The 18677-nt window shown below is 41.6% G+C and overlaps 1 protein-coding gene across 3 annotated transcripts in view; it reads left to right on the plus strand.

Annotated features, from left to right (window-relative positions):
* ANKRD29 (ankyrin repeat domain 29) overlaps positions 1-18677 on the plus strand; it is a 55536-nt gene that overhangs the window by 15782 nt on the left and 21077 nt on the right. For all 3 annotated transcript variants that reach the window (XM_030336841.1, XM_030336838.1, XM_030336840.1), the window contains 4 exons: positions 6059-6157; positions 10761-10859; positions 13622-13720; positions 17275-17373. In XM_030336841.1, coding sequence (XP_030192701.1) covers positions 6077-6157; positions 10761-10859; positions 13622-13720; positions 17275-17373 — 378 coding nt within the window. In that variant the 5' untranslated portion in view covers positions 6059-6076. The remainder of the gene's footprint in view (positions 1-6058; positions 6158-10760; positions 10860-13621; positions 13721-17274; positions 17374-18677) is intronic.

Below are 18677 nucleotides of genomic sequence, written 5' to 3' on the forward strand. Positions count from 1 at the left end.
CTGTGAAGCCATCTGGTCCCAGACTTTTGTTTGTTGGGAGTTTTTTGATTACCGATTTAATTTCATTGCCAGTAATTGGTCTGTTCAAATTTGTTATTTCTTCCTGATTCAGTTTTGGTAAGTTATATGTTTCTAGGAGTTTTTCCAGTTCTTCTAGGTTGTCCACTTTTTTGGCATATAATTTTTTACATATTCTCATATAATCCTTTGTATTTCAGTGGTGTTGGTTATTATTTCTCCCCTTTCATTTCTGATTTTGTTTATTTGAATTCTCTCTCTTTTCTTTTTGATTACTGTTGCTAAAAGTTTATCAATTTTGTTGATCTTTTCAAAGAACCAGCTACTGGTTTCATTGATTTGTTCTATTGTGGGTTTTTTTGTTTTGTTTTGTTTTGTTTTTTAGTTTCTGTATCATTTATTTCTTCTCTAATCTTTATTATTTCCTTCCTTCTGTTTTTGGGTTTTGTTTGTTCTTTTTTCAGTTCCTTTAAGTGTAATGTTAGGTTGCTTATTTGAGATTTTTTTTTGCTTCTTAAGGTAGGCCTGTACTGCCATAAACTTCCCTCTTGGAACTACTTTGGCTGCATCCCAAAGATTTTGGACCTTTGTGTTTTCATTTTCAGTTGTCTCTGTGTATTTTTTGTATTTCTTTGATTTCTTCATCGATCCATTCATTATTTAATAGCATGTTATTAACTTCCATGTATTTGTGCTCTTTCCAATTTTTTTTCTTATGGTTGATGTCTAGTTTCATAGCATTGTAGTCAGAAAAGATGCATAGTATGGCTTCAATCTTTTTGAATTTGTTGATACTTGTTTCATAGTGTAATATATGATCTTTTCTGGAGAATTCCATGTGCACTTGAAAAGAATGTGTATTCTGCTGTTTTAGGATGGAATGTTCAAAATATATCTGTTAAACCTAGGTGGTCCAAAAAAAACCGAACCAAAACTAAACCAAACCAACCAACCAAACAAACAAACAAACAAAAAAACCAAAAAAACCCCAAAAACCTAGCTGGTCCAATGTGTATTCAAAGCTACTGTTTCCTTGTTGATTTTCTGTTCAGATAATCTGCCCATTGATTTAAGTGGAGTGTTAAAGCCCCTTACACTTATTGTATTATTATCAATTAGTTCCTTTATGTTTGTTATTAACTGTTTTATGTATTTGGGTGTTCTCATGTTCAATGCATAAATATTTACGATTGTTCTATCTTCTTGTTGGATTGTCTCCTTAATGATTATATACTGTCCTTCTTCATCCCTTGTTACAGTTTGTTTTAAAGTCTATTTTGTCAGATATAAGTATTGCTACCCTGGCTTTCTTTCATGTCTGTTTGCATTATAAATGTGTCTCCATCCCTTCACTTTCAATCTGCAGGTGTTTTTTGGTCTGAAATGAGTCTCTTATAGGCAGCATATAGATAGATCTTATTTTTTTTATGCATTCCATCACCCGATGTCTTTTAATTGGAGCATTTAGTCCATTTACATTCAAAGTAATTATTGATAGGTCTGTATTTGTTGCCATTTTGTTTCTTGTTTTATGGTTGTTTTTATAGTTCTCTGTTCCATTCTTCCCTTGCCCTCTTCTCTCATGATGAGTTGGCTTTTTTAAGTGATATTCTTGGATTCCTTTCTCTTTGTTTTTTGCATATCTGTTGCAAGATCCATCTATATGCTCCCTGTAAGAGACTCATTTCAGACCAAAAGACATCTGCCAATTGAAAGTGAAGGGATGGAGACACATTTATAATGCAAATGGATATGAAAGAAAGCCAGGGCAGCAATATTTCTGTCTGACAAAATAGACTTTAATAGATGGGTTTTGATTTGTGGTTACCATTAGGTTTGCATATAACATCTTCTGGATATAGTGGTCTATGTTGATGGTCACTTAATGGTCATTCTTTGCTCCTCTCTCCCCCCACCACATTTTAGGTATATGATGTCATACTTTACATCCTTTTATTTTGTGAGTCTCTTGACTAGTTTTTACAGGTATACTTATTTTTGCTGTTTTTGTGCTTCCTACTTTTCTTACTCTTAGTTATGGTCTTTCCTTTCCACTCAAAGAGTCCCCTTTAACGTTTAGGTTTAGTGGTCATGAATTTTGGTTTAGTAAGACTGGTTTAGTGGTCATGAATTCCTTTAACTTTTGTTTGTCTGGAAAACTCTATCTCTCCTTCTATTCTGAATGGTAGCCTTGCTGGGTAGAGTATTCTTGACTTCAGATTTTTCCCTTTCAGCGCTTTGAATATATCCTGACGCTCCCTTCTGGCCTGCAAAATTTCTGATGAAAAATCTGCTGATAGCCTTACAGAACTTCTCTTGTACTTAACTTTCTTCTTTCCTCTTGTGGCTTTTAAAATTATCTCTTTATCACTACTTTTTGCCATTTTAATTACTATGTGTCTTGGTGTGGACCTCCTTGGGTTGATTTTGTTGAGGGATCTCTGTGCCTCCTGGATCTGGATTTCTGTTTCCTTCCCCAGATTTGGGAAGTTATCAGCTTTTATTTCTTCCAATAAATTTTCTCTGTCTTCTCCTTCTGGAATCCCTATAATGCAAATGTTATACTTGATGGAGTTTCTGAGTTCCCTACATCTATTCTCATTTTGCATATTTTTTTCTCTCACTTGCTCAGCCTGATTCCTTTCCATTAATCTGTCCTCCAGGTCACTGATTCATTCTTCTGCTTCTCTTAGTCTGCTCTTTATTCAATCTAATGTATTTTTAAATTCACTTACTGTATTCTTCATCCCTGAATGATTCTTTGTTATCTTTTTGTCAAGGGTCTCACTGATGTCCTCCTCTCTTTTCTCAATTCCAGTGAGTATGTTTATGACCGTTACTTTAAATACTCTGTCAAACATATTATTTTTTAAAAATTTTTTTATGTTTATTTATCTTTGAGAGAGGGGGAAGGAGGGGTACGGAGAGAAGGAGACACAGAATCCAAAGCAGGATCCAGGTTCTCAGCTGTTAGCACAGATCCTGACATGGCGCTCGAACTCACAAACCACAAGATCATGACCTGAGCCAAAGTTGGACACTTAACTGAGCCACCCAGGCACCCCTATCACGCATATTATTTATCTCCATTTTGCTTAGCTCTCTTACTGTGATTTTGTCCTGTTCTTTCATTTGGGACATATTCCTCTGTCTCATTTATTTTGTCTAACTCTCTGTGTATGTTTCTCTATGTTAGGAAAGTTAGCTACATCTCCTGCTCTTGAAAGTAGTGACCTTATGAAAAGAAGAAGAGGTCCTGTAGTGCCCTGCAGTGCAGTGTCCCCTGTTCACCAGAATCTGGTGTTTCAGAGGTGTCTCCTATGTGTGTTTTGTGCCCAGCTGTTGTGGTTGAGCCACTTTTTCCACAGTTCAGGTATCTGCAGTGGCTCTCTTTGCCTGTTTTAGGCAGTGTTTGGTCCCTATAGTGTTAGTGGGCCAGTCTGGGGCCATCATGGGCTTGAGTTTAGTCATACTAGGTGTTTGCCAGAGATGCAGCAGCACCAAACTGCAGTGTCCTTTCCCATGTTGTCCAGAGAATCTTTTGTTGGTAGGCGGGGCCTGCAATCAGGCCAGCTGTCTGCCCCCAGTCCACTGCTGGGGTTGTAGTATGACTGCTGTGTGCAGTTATCCTTCCCTCTCCCCAGGTCAGGAGTCACTTTGGAATGGTGCTGGCTCTTGTTGGGGCTGCTTGCACACTACCAGGCTTGTGGCCCTGGTTTGAATAGACTCTGGCCAAGAGCATATTAGAGTGGGTAGATCGAGGTTGGGGGGTGGGGTGGGGAGGAGGGGCTGTGATGTTAGCAAGTTAGGTAGTGAATGTGGGTGCTGCACTGGTTCCTGCAAGTGGTTGTGTTTTTGCTGGAAGGAAGGGGAAAGAAATGGTTCCTTCCAGCTCCTTTGTTCCTGGAGAAGTCTCCCCAATGATCCCTGCTCCTCCAGCATACCTCTGAGACTAGTAAACAAATCTCCCTCCCATATACCCGAGTCATGTTTCAAACTGCTGCTTCTGTGCTCTATCTCCATGGGCTGTTTGTGGTGCTGTCTCTTAAAGGGTGAGGATTTCAGTTTCCTCTCACCCTTCAGCCTCTCCCAGAGCTGAGTCACTGATTTTTTAAAATTCCAAGATTTAAGTCCTAAAATTCAGTCCCCCTAGTTTTCAAAGCCAAATATTATGAGGACTCATCTTCCACGTGCAGGTTCCCCCGGTGGAATAGTCTGTTTCTCTCCCTTCTCCACAGCTCCCTCCCTACCCCAACCCCCCACTTCCTGCATACAGCAGTGGTCCATTTAGCTCCCTACCACATCTCCACCCTTCCTACCCTCTTCAGTGTGGGATCTTCTCTACCTTTAGTTATGGAGTTAGTTCTTCCAATCTTTGGATTATTTTCTGAGTTATTTAACACTGATGTGAGTGTTATCTATTGTAACTCCCATCGTGTATCTATTGATACTCCCATTGTATCTATGGGACAAGGTGACCATAGGGTCCTCCTACTTCACTATCTTCCCAGCAATCCACCACATTGTTTTTGTTTTGTTTTGTTTTAATTTGAGAGAGAGAGTGTGCAAGCGGGGGAGAGGAGCAGAAGGAGAGAGAGAGAGAGAGAGAGAGAGAGAGAGAGAATCTTAAGCAGGCTCTCTGCTCAGCATGGAGCCTGATGAGAGGCTCAATCCCACAACCCTGGGATCATGACCTGAGCTTAAATCAAGAGTCAGACACTCATCCAGTGAACCACCCAGGCACCCCCAGATTGGTTTTAAATCAAGGATTCTTCTATCTGCGACCTAAATAAAAATTGTTCACATTCAGGAGGAAGTTAGTAATACCCACTTCCACATACCACTCTCGTCCTGGAAAATACAGAGAAAGGTGTTCAACTTAATAATGGATGGTACAGCCCACATGAATGTCTAACATCAAATACTAAATACAGCCACATGAAGGTAGAAAAAATATAGAGTACTTCCATGAGGCCATTAGCTTTTTTTTTTTTTTAAATCTACCTGTACTTTTCATCCCTAGCAAATAAGACTTTCCCAAAATTAGTATTGTCATTCACAGAAATCAACAAAAGTCAGATGATAACCTAACATTTACTGAAGTATGATAAAGTTTCAATATCTAACACGTACTGAAGTCATATCTAACATTACAGTGCTGAGCACGTTGCCTGCATTATCTCATTTACCCATTTAATGTCACCCAGAAGAGGCTTTTATTATTCCCTATTTTACAGATGAGGAGGATGAGCCTTGGAAAGGTTCCATAAGTAGCCCAAGGTCATAGTGTCAGTGACCATTCAATTCTACTGCCTTCCTACAAAATCCTACTGATGAAATGAAAATGAGGCTTGTAAGAGTCACATCACCTATACCTAGCAAGCCTTCCTTCTGTGCAGAACCATCTGTCTCTCTCTTGTCCACCCCCAAAAGGCAGGTTGCTGCAGATGCAGAGGTGGTGGTTAAGATCACCATTCCAAACCCTCCAAAACGACTGTAAATTAAACTACAAGCCCCAAGAATTATAAGCAACTTACCCCCAGGTTACACTGTTGGTTGAGAACAGAGGCAGACTTGAACCCCAGGGCTCCTGACTGATTGCTGTGGTCTCCCATTTCCCTGAGGTGCCTTTTATCTTTGCCTGAATCAGTTTTGAGATAAAGACATCTAAACTCAGAAAACCAAGTGGTACCACTTAACCCATCTTTTACATTAATAGTCTTTTGGCTCAGGAATCATTTAATAGAAATTATAAAATGAGACCATTACATCCCTACTGCCTTAAAATGCAGTAATTATGGTTCAGTTGGACTGCACTTCTGAAGGTAATGGAATTAAGTGAATTTTTAAATCGAAAATTCCACCCTCAGCAATGTGTCGCTTTGCTTTTTCCCGTCTAGTCTGCATGAGATGCTTTTATTACTGTGAAATTTTGCACTTGGACACGTCCCGAGTGGAGCTGCCTTCTCTGCAGCCTCTTCTCCCGGACCCTGTGTGACATATGATGGCCTAACCATTCATCTGTCTGTCCTCTGTCTAGCATGGCACCACGCTCCTCATGGTGGCCTCCTATGCAGGCCACATAGACTGTGTGAGGGAACTGGTTCTGCAAGGAGCAGACATCAATCTCCAGAGAGAGGTAGGTCAGGTTTTACACTTGAATAAGAGATGACTCGTGACAATTGAATAAGAATGACTCAAAATTTTCATAGTAGTGAATTGGCAAGGAAGATAAGAATAATCATTGCTTTTTTCCAACATGACATCAAACCCCAGATTGCAGGCTTTATTGTGCCTAAATTAAGGCCCAGGAATAGACCATTGGTTGTACTTCAGTTGAATGAGTGTTCTCAAGCATGTGTTGTAGTCTGAGGTAACAAGACCTCTAACCACATTCCTTAAACACTCAGACATTTCCTCCCAAGCTTAAATCAGTTCTTCCTTCTTCCCTTGGGATGAGGTGCTTTACAAGTTACAGGATTTTCTTTAAAAAAAAAAAATGTATTTCTTTATTTTGAGAGAGAGAGCACGCACGCATACATGCTTGCATGTGCAAACAGGGTAGGGGCAGAAAGAGAGAGAGACAGACAGACAGAATCCCAGGCTCGAACTCACGAACCATGATATCATGACCTGAGCTGAAACCAAGAGTCAGACACTTAACCAACTCAGCCACCCAGGTGCCCCAGTTATAGGATTTTCATAGGGATCATTGCATTTTTCAAAGGATTGGTCACCAGCCTGTTCTTTTTTTTTTTTTTTTTTTTAATGTTTATTTATCTTAGAGAAAATGCATGCAGGGAAGGTACAGAGAGAGGGTGGGGACAGAAGATCCAAAGCTGGCTCTGCACTGATGGCAGCAAGCCCAATTTGGGGCTCAAACTCACTCGATCCACTGAGCCCCTCCAAGCGCCCCACCAACCTGTTCTTAATGAGGCTCACTTGCTAGACTGCCTCAACCAACCATTATTTCAAAGGGCTTCTCCGACTAGTCACATTTTAAATAAGCTGTCCCCCAAAAAAGCCGTGTGGTGAACATTGGACTAAAATGCGAGCCTGTTCCCACACTTCATTCAAAGGCCATCTTGGGAGTTCAGTCTAGCTAGAGGATCCATTCTTGTTCCAGTGCAGAAGAGCAGTAGGAGGCTGAGCATTTTAACCACTTTGGGATTCAGGTCTTAGGGGGATCCATTTATTTCCGTGCAGATTTAATCTAGGGCCTTGTAAATTAACCTTTATGGAGACACAGCCACGGGTCATCCCTGAAGCGAATCTGACCTCTCAATCCACACTGAGTCAGACACAAGATGGCTTCCTGAAGCAAGCTCCAAACCAAACTGGAGCATTTGATTTTCCTTGACCTAGTCTTATTCGAGGGCCTGCCCTACAGTTGTTTCAGAAAGGATGATTCATCAACCAAACTTTCATCAGTCAGTATGCCCCATCTTCTAGGCTGGACTGCTACACCTGAGTGGAACAAATGAAGACACCCCAGGTGTGAGGGCTGGATAGTACTTGGGTCGTCTAAAGTCCATCCCCTCTCCCGTTTGGGTGTCACCTTGGCTGTGGACCACGGAAGATGGGCACCTGATGGGTAAAATCTGGAATCTGGTTCTCCATAGCCCTGGACCAGCAAGCTCCTCAAGAGGAGCCACTCAGGGAAACTATATCAAGTCCAATCAATCTTCTCACAGACAGATTCTTCTGAGCAATTTCCACAACACTGGAGCATTGTTCTAGGCCACTTTTCACGTCAGCAGCTAATTTCCTTCTGGGAGGAAAATGTTTGGGCCCATTTAGAATTATAGTTTGAAATTACCATAATCTTTTGTTTTTCCTCTATGCTTTACAGCCTTGGTTTATTATAACTTTAAAGAAAAGACAGATCTTCTCTAATAAAAACAATATGATTCAGATCTGCTTACTCAAAAAACTCTATCCTGAAGGGCAAGTTCAACATGTACAAAAATATCTTCAGAACAATTGTGAAAAGCTGAGAGAAGAGAAACATTTGTTTGATTTCCAGCCAATGAATGGTTTTTATGGTTTTATATCGATTTGTTTGGTTCCAGTAGCTCAACTAATATTCTTGGGAATGAAAACTATTGTGCATTGAACAAAATGGCCCTCAAGGACTTACCAAAGTGTGTCCAATTTAGAGGTAACCTTGTAGCTCAAATGATTATGCTATATGAGTTCCCAGTGGTCCCTTGAATTTCCTGCAGCCATGCTAGTCTCTGTTGGTAGAACTGCTAAAGAGAGGTCCCAACATCACCTCATCTCTTTTGCAAGCTGAGAGTGCTATGGAACTCACTCATGTAACAGGCTTCTACCTTGATTCATTCTTTACATTTTTTTGTTTAATGCTTATTTATTCTTGAAAGAGAGAGCATGAGCAGGGAAGGGGCAGAGAGAGAGGGAGACACAAAATCTGAAACAGGCTCCAGGCTCTGAGCTGTTAGCACAGAGCCCGACGTGGGGCTTGAACTCATGAACTGTGAGATTATGACCTGAGCCGAAGTTGGACACTTAACTGACTGAGCCGCTTAGGCGCCCCAACCTTGGTTCATTCTTAATTCATCTTTTCCATTTAATCCATATCAAAATATTTGTTTCCTGAAAAAGTACCTGCCATTGTTTTCTAAGTTTATCTAGACACACAGAGCTTGCAAGAACCAGAAGCTAATGATCCTGAGAGACCATTGCTTTAGAGAACCAGCAATATTGGCTAAAGCTCTCAGGCATAAGAGTTGCACGTATAGTTGTCATGAAGTCTGGCTTCTATTCTCTACAGATGCTCCATTCATGTGCACAATGATTGACAGTAACTGTATGTTTCAAAATTGATTCTAAGTGCTGAAATAGGATTTTTTAATTAATATATATTTAAAAAAAACAGTGAAAAACAAATCTTTTTTCTTAGTGAAGAAAGTGAAGAAACAATTTCTAGAAATTATCCCTGGTAGTTTTCTTTCTTTCTTTCTTTCTTTCTTTCTTTCTTTCTTTCTTTCTTTCTTTCTTTCAGAAAGAGAGAGAGAGAGGGAGAGAGAGAACGCTCAGGGGAGAGGGGCAGAGGGAGAGAGAAAGAGAATCCCAAACAGGCTCCACACTCAGCAGCCGAGCTCAAACCCACAACCTTGGGATCATGACCTGAGCTGAAATCAAGAGTCAGACACTCAACGAACTGAGCCACCAAGGTGTCCCTCCCTGGTAGTTTCTAAAATTTAGTATCTATTGAGAAGATGAGAGTTTTCCTTTTCTAGCCAAGTTTCTTCATCCAGACCCGATTATATCTTAAGGTTTCTGGAATCCAGTGTCGTCCACTGTAGGAAAGCAATGAGAGGATGCTTCCACTTGTTTCTATGGGAACCAAGGAGAAAATCACTCCTGCCTTGCAGGTTGAAAGGCTCTGGGAAAGATCACATTACCTGTGCCTCCCCGGGGCAGTGTCTGGTTGGGTGCATAGCCCCAAGGTAGATGGTCATGACTGTGAAGTTACTCACTTGTGTTCTGCCACAGTGGCTGGGCTCATTGATCCCTGTCACACATGTGCACATGCACACATGCATACAAACATACACGCATACACACACACTTAAGAAACAAGCTTCAGAGTGATCAGTGGTCCTTAGGCCACAGTTCTTCTGGCTTCTCCCACTTGGGTAAGAACCTACCACTTTAACACTTCCAGGTAAGTCATGGAGGGAGGACTTTCTCTTCACTGTGCCTGGGAGAGTGTAGTGTTCGCTTCATCCATGCTCCAAGCGCTGGGGTGAAGAGTGTCTTTATATGAAAACTATGTATCGTCACAGAGTGGTATGATGAATTTGCTCATGTTACACAATGATTTGCCTACCAGTCTTTGAGTAGGCTTGTAAAAATGGATGGGAGGAGAGGATGCTAAAATGTGTGTCTCAGGGTATCACCGATCGGTTGAAGATTTGGAATCAGGCTGTTTCTTGCTCCTATGTCCTATTTTAAGGAATATTTTGAGCCCATTTGAGTGAATTAATTAGATTCTTTCCTGCACTGGTAGCTTTCTAGTCTGGGGTGCTTTACTTTGTAGCCGGAACTCTTCCAGAATTCCTCCCTGTGTGAATAAATGCCCGTGTTACCAAGCATGTTAGTTCCTTGAGGCTGCTGTAACAAATTACCACCAATTAGGTGGCTTAAAATAACAGAATTTCTACTTTTAGGATTCTGGAGGACAGAAAATTCAAGGTGTGTCTGCAGAACCACACCCCCTCTGGAGGCCACAGGGAGAACCCATTCTTTACCTCTTCCAGCCTCTGGTAGCAGCAGGCATTCCTTGACTTAGGGCCACATCTCTGCCTCTGGGGCCATATTGCCTCTTCCTCTCCTCTGTGTCAAATGTGTCTTTGCCTCACTGTTTTAAGACAGTTGTCACTGGATTTAGGGCCCACCAGGCTAAGCCAGGATAAGTGCCTCCTCTCAAAAATCCTTAAGTTAATCACATCTCATGCCACATAAGGTAATAGTCACAAGTTCCAGAAATTAGGATAGGGACATATCTTTTGGGTCCACCATTCATCCCATTGCACCAACAATACATTCTTTCGTGTTCTCACTTCTCTGAACAAGGAATATAATCAGTCCAAATGTAGCCACCTCCTAGGCTAGAAGGCTTATATACAAGGGTATAGTGTTGTCTTGTTTGCAAATGTGTAAGTCACGTGTGATGTAACTAAATATCTTAAAACCAGCCTCTTGCTCTCTCCCAGTCAGGTACAACTGCCCTGTTCTTTGCTGCCCAGCAAGGACATAATGATGTCGTGAGATTTCTCTTTGAATTTGGAGCATCTACTGAATGTAGGACCAAAGTAAGAGAACTTTCTTGATTTCATACCCTGTTGAAGAATTTCAGTAGTCATGAATATTTGTTTCTCTTCATCCATAGTATGAATTTGTGCTTCCCTTTTTACAAGATTTTCAAGCCCAAGAAGGTTGGGTTTCACAAAGTTACTTGTCATGGTTCAAAGGTAATCCTAGGGATTCAATATAAAACATGACATCTTCACTCTGGGCTCACAACTGGAGAATTTTATGGGGAGCTATTTACATTCTGTCTTGCACTGGTAGCTTTCTACTTTGGGACACTAAATTTTGTTAGCAGAGTGGATAACAGCAAGGGCTTCATAACTTTCCCTGTTTTCATGTGCTTTTCTTCACTTCAAGGTTAATCCCAGTGCTATGATAGGAGCTGTTGAAGTATTAAGCCAATGTTAGTGAATCTGAGAGATTTCTAAGAAGGGTGATTTGACAAGCAGTTTACTTTCTGAGATGTCCTCATTGAAATATATAATACATGATTACAGTTGATACAGTCAGGCAAGGAAATGTGGTTCTTCCTTTAAAGAAGTCATTGATTCCTCACGTTTGACACATGAATGAGAAAACCGAGGTTGCTGAAAGATCAATTTCGTGTTCACAATATGATTTTACAAGATAATGGTGTATAGTAGGAGAATTGAACTGCTTTAACATTTTTGTAATTGTCAACTTATTTCCAGCCTAATCATAACCAAAAAATTCCTGGAAATTTTGCCTTACTTGGGATCTTTTAGGCTTACTTAATCCATTGTAGGTGATATTTTGGTATCAGGGGAGTTTCCAGTGAGTTCTTCTTTTTCTGCTAAGATGCTGTGAATTTCTGTTGGATGTGAATTTCAAATAGGCTCAGTCTGTTCTGAAACCTGCTATTGCACTGTGCACGTGCCTCCAAACATGCTGAATATAATATACAATAACCCAAAATATGTGTTGCGTATATTTTTATATTAATTATCTTTTTATTTTTCATTATAAAAGTCAGACAACTAAGAATAGAAAGTGAAGTCCTACAAATGGAAGTCTCAACTCTTTGAACTTTGAAGTCAGAACGATCATGCACAGCCATATGGCTGCTTCAGTTTTCTTGGTTAACAAGTTAATGCTGGCTTGAAGCCTTTGTCTGTGAGCCAGTTTGTGCTGTCCCAGAAATCCACGGAACACGGGGCCCAGAGCACAATTCCAAATGTTTCCATTAGGTCAGCTGTAGGTATCCGAGAATTTCCATGGGAAGAAGAGAATGTCCAGAGGCTTTGAGTTTTCATATGATCCTATCATCAGAACTGCCTTTGCTTCCACAGTTGTTCTCATCATTATTGAATCTGTATCCCCCAAAATGTGTCTTTAAAAATAAAAGGTACCAGCTCTTCTATAATAATCACCCTATTTTAGCTCTTCTCTTACTTCATGAGGCAAAGAAAATTAACAGAACAAAAGTTGGAAATGTTGGTGCTCATTGCTGCTAGTAAGCAAGTTCTTGTTGCCCACCCGCTCCACCCACAGCCACCCCCACCACCAGCCTCAACCCTCCAGTCTCCTACCTCCATTCTCCACCCTTCAAATCACAGCTCGAGGGCCCTGCCCCACCCCCCACAGCCTGTGAACAATGGAGCTCCTACAACAGTGTTTCTCTACCTGAGGCCCACCTGCCACTTGCACATCACAGTGCCCTCATGTGACTGGTCAGAAAGCCTATTTCTGGGCCTCACCCAGACCTACCGAATCAGACCCTGTGAGGGTGGAAGTGTGAGGGCAGGCATTTTGGATAAACACTCTATGCCCAAATTTAGAAACCACACTATCTTTAGTTATGATTTGTATTTCAGAACCAGGTGACATGTTCTTGCATTGTTTGTAGTTAGCTCAGATGTCCACCTACTAATTCGCAGAGCCAAACAAACAGCTCACAATTGTATATGTGCTGCCGAAGTGAGCACACAGCGCATCAAGTGGAGATAGGAGAAGATAATGCCTTAGCTGTAGCACCTGAGGAAAACCATTAAAGGTTTCATTTGACCACAAACTCAATGAGTCAGTAGCGCGATGCGGTTGACATAAAAGCTAATTCTAATTTGGGCTGTAGAGATAAAAGTGGAGAGGATGGAACAAAGGAATGTCCCATTCCACATCAGACCGCATCTACTTTTTGGTGCTCTGATTCATTCTAGGGCCGACATTTTAAAAGAGATCTAGACAGGCTGGCACATGTTCAAAAGAAATGCTAAGTAGGATGGTGAGAAGCACGTGGGATATGCTATAGTTATCCACTCTTAATGGATGCTGACCTTGTCCCTTGAAGGCAATGGCCCCAGAAGTTTACTCCATAAATCACCTTAATCTCAGAGGCCCACAGCTGGGGGGAACCACAGGGAGAAGTCAACATTTGTCAAGCAGCTCTCTAGCCAGAAGCCACAGGAGACTGTTCAGGAAATTCCAAGACAGAACTGATTGGTACAGACTTTCTGTTCTTTGTTTCTTTTATTGAGATGCAAATAGATTCTTCTGCATTTGACCCGGGAACACACATAATAACATAGTCCGATAACTGTAATGTATCTCAGGTCATCCACGTGTACAACCTAATGATGTCTTTAGGATGAACCCGGTCATGATTAGAAAGAAAAAGAGATAAAAGAGGAAAAGTGACTTCATTGTTATCTACAGGAAATGTCTTTTCCAAAGCCCTCACCATGTTAGGAGTACCTGCTTGGTAAATAGGTGCCTGCACTGATTCTAGTGTGTTTACACCTTGCAGGATGGGGGCACTGCCCTGTTGGCCGCCAGTCAGTATGGGCACATGCAGGTGGTTGAGACCCTGCTGAAGCACGGAGCCAATATCCACGACCAACTTTACGTGAGTGCATTTTCAGCGGGACACTGGGTGGACCCTTGCCCATCCTCTCATCACACGTACTACTGCAGTCAAAATTTGGATACCAGAAATGCCAACTTCAAAAGTATTTTGGGGGCACCTGGGTGGCTCAGTTGGTTGGGTGTCTGACTCTTGATCACAGCTCAGGTCTTGATCTCAGGGTCATGAGCTCAAGCCCCGTGATGGGCTCACCCTAGGCGTGAAGCCTACTTAAAAAAAAAAGAAATTTTTTTTAATGAACAGTAGGACTTTAATCTGAAACATCAAAGGAAAAAATGTACAGTGTACCACATGAGCTTTTTCTGTGTAGAAACATAATCTTGTTTACCCATCTTGGTTATACCCTTTTAAATCTCTTTTACATATGAGATATTTCATATAACTTATGCAATTAGGATCTTCAAAAATCATATGACACTTGCTTATTCATAACATAACAAGGCCAGCATTGGACTTGCTGAAAACCAAAATAATGCTCCTGTTGTAGAGTTATCTAGGAGGAAAGCACAAATAAAGGAGAAATCAAATTATTTGGAAGGCGAGTGAGTGTGGGTAGTTGAAAACCTGTGAAGTGCATGCACACCGTTGACCTTTGAAAGGTAGCTACTGCTAGCGTGGGTCTGTTTGCAGCAAATTGGCAATTAGCACATTACCCAAAGGCTCTTTTAATTGTCACTGTAATTCCACAGGATTTATGGTGAATGTTATTCTGCTTTTGGACAAAATATATGTGTGTGTGTGTGTGTGTGTGTGTGTGTGTGTGTGTGTGTGTGTGTGTATGAGAGAGAGGGAGGGAGAGAGGGAGAGAGGGAGAGAGAGAGATGAAGTGACTTGATAGAATCTCATGGTGAGGAGTGGAAGAATCCTACTTCCAATTATCTAGGAATCACATTTTAGGCTATCTTACCATGAGCCATTTAGCCCTATGGCACTATACTTTCGTAGCCATGGAATGAGATGTGTAGGTATGACCTTTTCCATTTGAACAAGCTTTCCTGAGTTTACATGATTAAATGACAAGTCACAGACCTCTTTGAAGCAATAGCCACTAGCATTACCCTTTGCTGTTCAAAATCTATAACACCCTTTGAACCTGCAGTTTTCCCATCTGAAGGATTGAATCACTTGACACTGGTCTGAGTGATTCTCAACTCTGGCTGTCATTAGAATCATGTAGGGAGCTTTAAAAGAATACTTCTAGGCCCTCTCCAGACCAACTAAGCCGGAATCTCCAAGGACCCAACTGAGAAGCAGGTGGTTCTGATGTGTGCCCGAGTCTAAGAAACACAGGTCTATAGCTTTGGCTATTCCTTTGGCTGTATATAATGAAATATATCTAAGAGCATGTTTGAGTATGTGTGTGGGGGGCTGAACAGGAAGAGCCCAAGTCTTTGGAAAAGGAAAGTGAGTTGTGGTGTTCATAACATTACCACTAATAGTCAGCAATCTGAATTGACTGGCATATTTGTACTGTTAGATAACATTCTTCCAAAGGGCTCACGAGAGTGGCACATAATCTTAAAAACGTAGAGTTTGGGGAGAGCCCATTCCTGTAGTAAATTCCTGTTATAAAGTGACTCAAGAAATTTCGTGCACTGAAACTTCCTTTTACCCTTACCCAAACAGTCCAAGTGTAAATGTTTCTGCCAAAAACAGCTGGACCGCTGGGAATCCCAGTCAATGACTCCTGAAAGGTTCTAGGGACAGAAATTTGGAATACACAGTAAAAATGCAATGTTTGGATATCCATTTTAGAAAATTTCCAAGAATTAATAGCTGCTAAGAGCGTGGTGGATTTTCTGTGGCAACGCACACAGTAAGGAGCCGCTGAACATTTTATCCCCGTACCAAACATCTGCATAAAAATCTGTATAGGCTGAGTAATTTTTTAATGATTGCCTTAAGAGGAGTCTGGCAGCTCAGTGGACACCCACCAGCACCCTCCACCTGGTCAGACTTGCAGAGAGAGGTGCTTTGTATCTTAACTTGTGGTTAACATTCCTGATGGGAGGAGTGGTAATTAACTGGGTTAGCTAGGTGTTTTCCACTAGGATGTGCTCGGGTTTTCCACTGCAGTCTAAAAATAATGAAGCTCACCACGTTCTGTGAACGCCGTGTGAAGTGAGATTATGGGGAGGATGGATGCTCTGCACTGACTTCTGTGTTTGCTGACATCACCAATGAATGTCTTTAAGAAAGAAGAAATGTGCAGAGGACATAGATGCTCAGTTAAAACGCAAACAAATAGGGCACCTTGGGTGGCTCAGTTGGTTAAGCATCTGACTTCAGCTCAGGTCATGATCTCACAGCTCGTGAATTCGGGTCCCACATCTGGCTCTGTGCTGACAGCTCGGAACCTGGAGCCTGCTTTGGATTCTGTGTCCCCCTCTCTCTCTGCCCCTCCCCCGCTCGCACTCTGCCTCTCTCAAAAGTAAATAAACTTAAAAAAAATTAAAACAAACAAACAAAACCACTAAGAAAATTGGGAGCGAGCACTTGCTTTGGGCTTTTGTGCAGGATTGCTTAGTTGTTTGCAGGTGTTGTTGGTGTCTATTGGGCTGTCAGGGAGCAAGTTCATGGATAATTCTTATGAGGGCAGTTTTCCTGAAAGCATCTTTTGTTTCAAAGCTTAGAGAAACTGCATGTTGGGTGAGGGGGTGGATATGGATACGGGGACAAGAAAGAGAAAGGGGTAGGAAAGATCTAATTAAAAGGACCCTTTGGGGCGCCTGGGTGGCTCAATCAGTTGAGTGTCCGACTTCAGGCTCAATCAGTTGAGTGTCCGACTTCAGCTCGGGTCATGATCTCACAGTTTGTGGGTTCGAGCCATGCATCGGGCTCTGTGCTGACAGCTCGGAGCCTGGAGCCTGCTTCAGATTCTGTGTCTCCCTCTCTCTCTGCCCTTCCCCTGCTCACACTCTGTTTCTCTCTCTCTCTCTCAAAAATAAATAAACATTAAAAAAAAAAAAGGACACTTCTGATGCATAAAAATATACCAAATAGGTTTGGGGGACTTTGTTGTTGTTTATTAGTAGACTTTCTTTTTTGTTTGTTTTTAAACTAACACTTAGCTCTTACTTGACAAAAGAGTTGAAATGGAAAATTATATTAAACGTAGGTATTTTTTAAGCTAATTAAAAAGGTGATAAACCCTGAGGTCACACAACAAAAACAGAAGGCAGCTAATGAGAAGTCTGTGCAGACGAGAGAAAAATGATGACTGGCTATTTGGACAAGCTGGATGGTACCAGCAAGTGGGTAGATCGTAAGCTCCGTGATCAAGGTTTTGTAAAGTGAACGGTCATTACGTATATTTTAAGTTATCCTTATAAGCCTGTTTGAAACTTTACCTTTCAACCTGACTTACTGTGATATTTTAGAACTATTCTTCAAAGAATAAAACACTAACCATGACTATGAAAACAAAGTGGGGGACAGAAATGGAAAGTTGTATTAAACGGATGTATTTTTAATTGATTATATTTTAAAATAAACGTGAAAGGTGATTTTAACACTTCCATTTTGACATCTCTCAGGATGGAGCCACTGCACTCTTCCTAGCTGCCCAGGGTGGTTACTTGGATGTTATTCGATTACTGTTGTCTTCAGGAGCAAAAGTCAACCAGCCAAGGCAGGTAATGTCTGCGTGCGCAGAACGGTGGGCAGGCAGGGCCTGTTGTCCTGGGGCAGCGCCTAAGATAACCAGTCAGCTCTGGGCATCTTTAAACCATTTGCCTCTGTGACGAAGTCAGTCTTTGATTGGGGTTTCTCCTGTTCTTTGCTTTGGGCTCACCTGAAAGCCTGTGAAGTCAGGCTGACTTCACCATTTACTATTTTTGAAACATGGGTGTTTGGTATCTGAGGTCAAGTGCATACTTGGCCACCTCATGTTCAAATAAATTGTGGCTGCACTGAGGTAATGAGAGTGGGGTGGGCTAGCCTGGGACGTAGGTAAATAGAGGTGAGTCAGGTAGCCTTGCCCCTGCCCAGTCCCCCTTAGCTCTTACCCCCGCTTCTGCTTCCACCAAACCAAAGAGGAGCCCATTAGCCCACTGAGAAGCATTAATGGGTTCCATGCCTTCATCTCTCACAATTACAACACTAATAGAGACTTAATTTACCAAGAGCAAGCTAATGTCTGGCAAATCAATCGGTGGATACTTAAAGGAAAAGAACCACAAGGTAATACAGGTCACACTTTATAAAAGATAAAGAACCATTCAAATCTAAGGCATTCTAATTAGCTTCTCTTATATAGGAATGATTTCTGCACTAATTTATTTTTAACAAAACATTTAAGATTAAAGTAACACTACTTTAAAGATAGTTTTCTTTTTTTTTTAATATGAAATTTATTGTCAAATTTCCATACAACACCCAGTGCTCATCCCAACAGGTGCCCTCCTCAATGCCCATCACCCACTTTCCCCTCCCTCCCACTCCTCATCAACCCTCAGTTTGTTCTCAGTTTTTAAGAGTCTCTGATGTTTTGGCTCCCTCCCTCTCTAACCCTTTTTTTTTTCCTTCCCCTCCCCCATGGTCTTCTGTTAAGTTTCTCAGGATCCACATAAGAGTGAAAACATATGGTATCTGTCTTTCTCTGTATGGCTTATTTCACTTAGCATAACACTCTCCAGTTCCATCCACGTTGCTACAAAAGGCCGTATTTCATTCTTTCTCATTGTCAAGCTGATTTCTTACCAGTAAATGGCCCCCAGGGAGATTCCCACTGTAATGTAACATGATGCGAGAATGCCCATTTGTTCACTCAGGGAAGGTTGATCTGAGCTCTTGGCCCCAGGCTTCTTCAGTCTTTAAAAGTGCAAGCGCAGGGGTGCCTGGGTGGCTCAGTCAGTTAAGTGCCTGACCTCAGCTCAGGTCATGATCTCATGATTCATGGGTTTGAGCCCTGTGTCGGGCTGTGTGCTGACAGCTCAGA

Source organism: Lynx canadensis, chromosome D3 (genome assembly GCF_007474595.2).
Source record: "Lynx canadensis isolate LIC74 chromosome D3, mLynCan4.pri.v2, whole genome shotgun sequence".
NCBI classification, from domain to species: Eukaryota; Metazoa; Chordata; class Mammalia; order Carnivora; family Felidae; genus Lynx; species Lynx canadensis.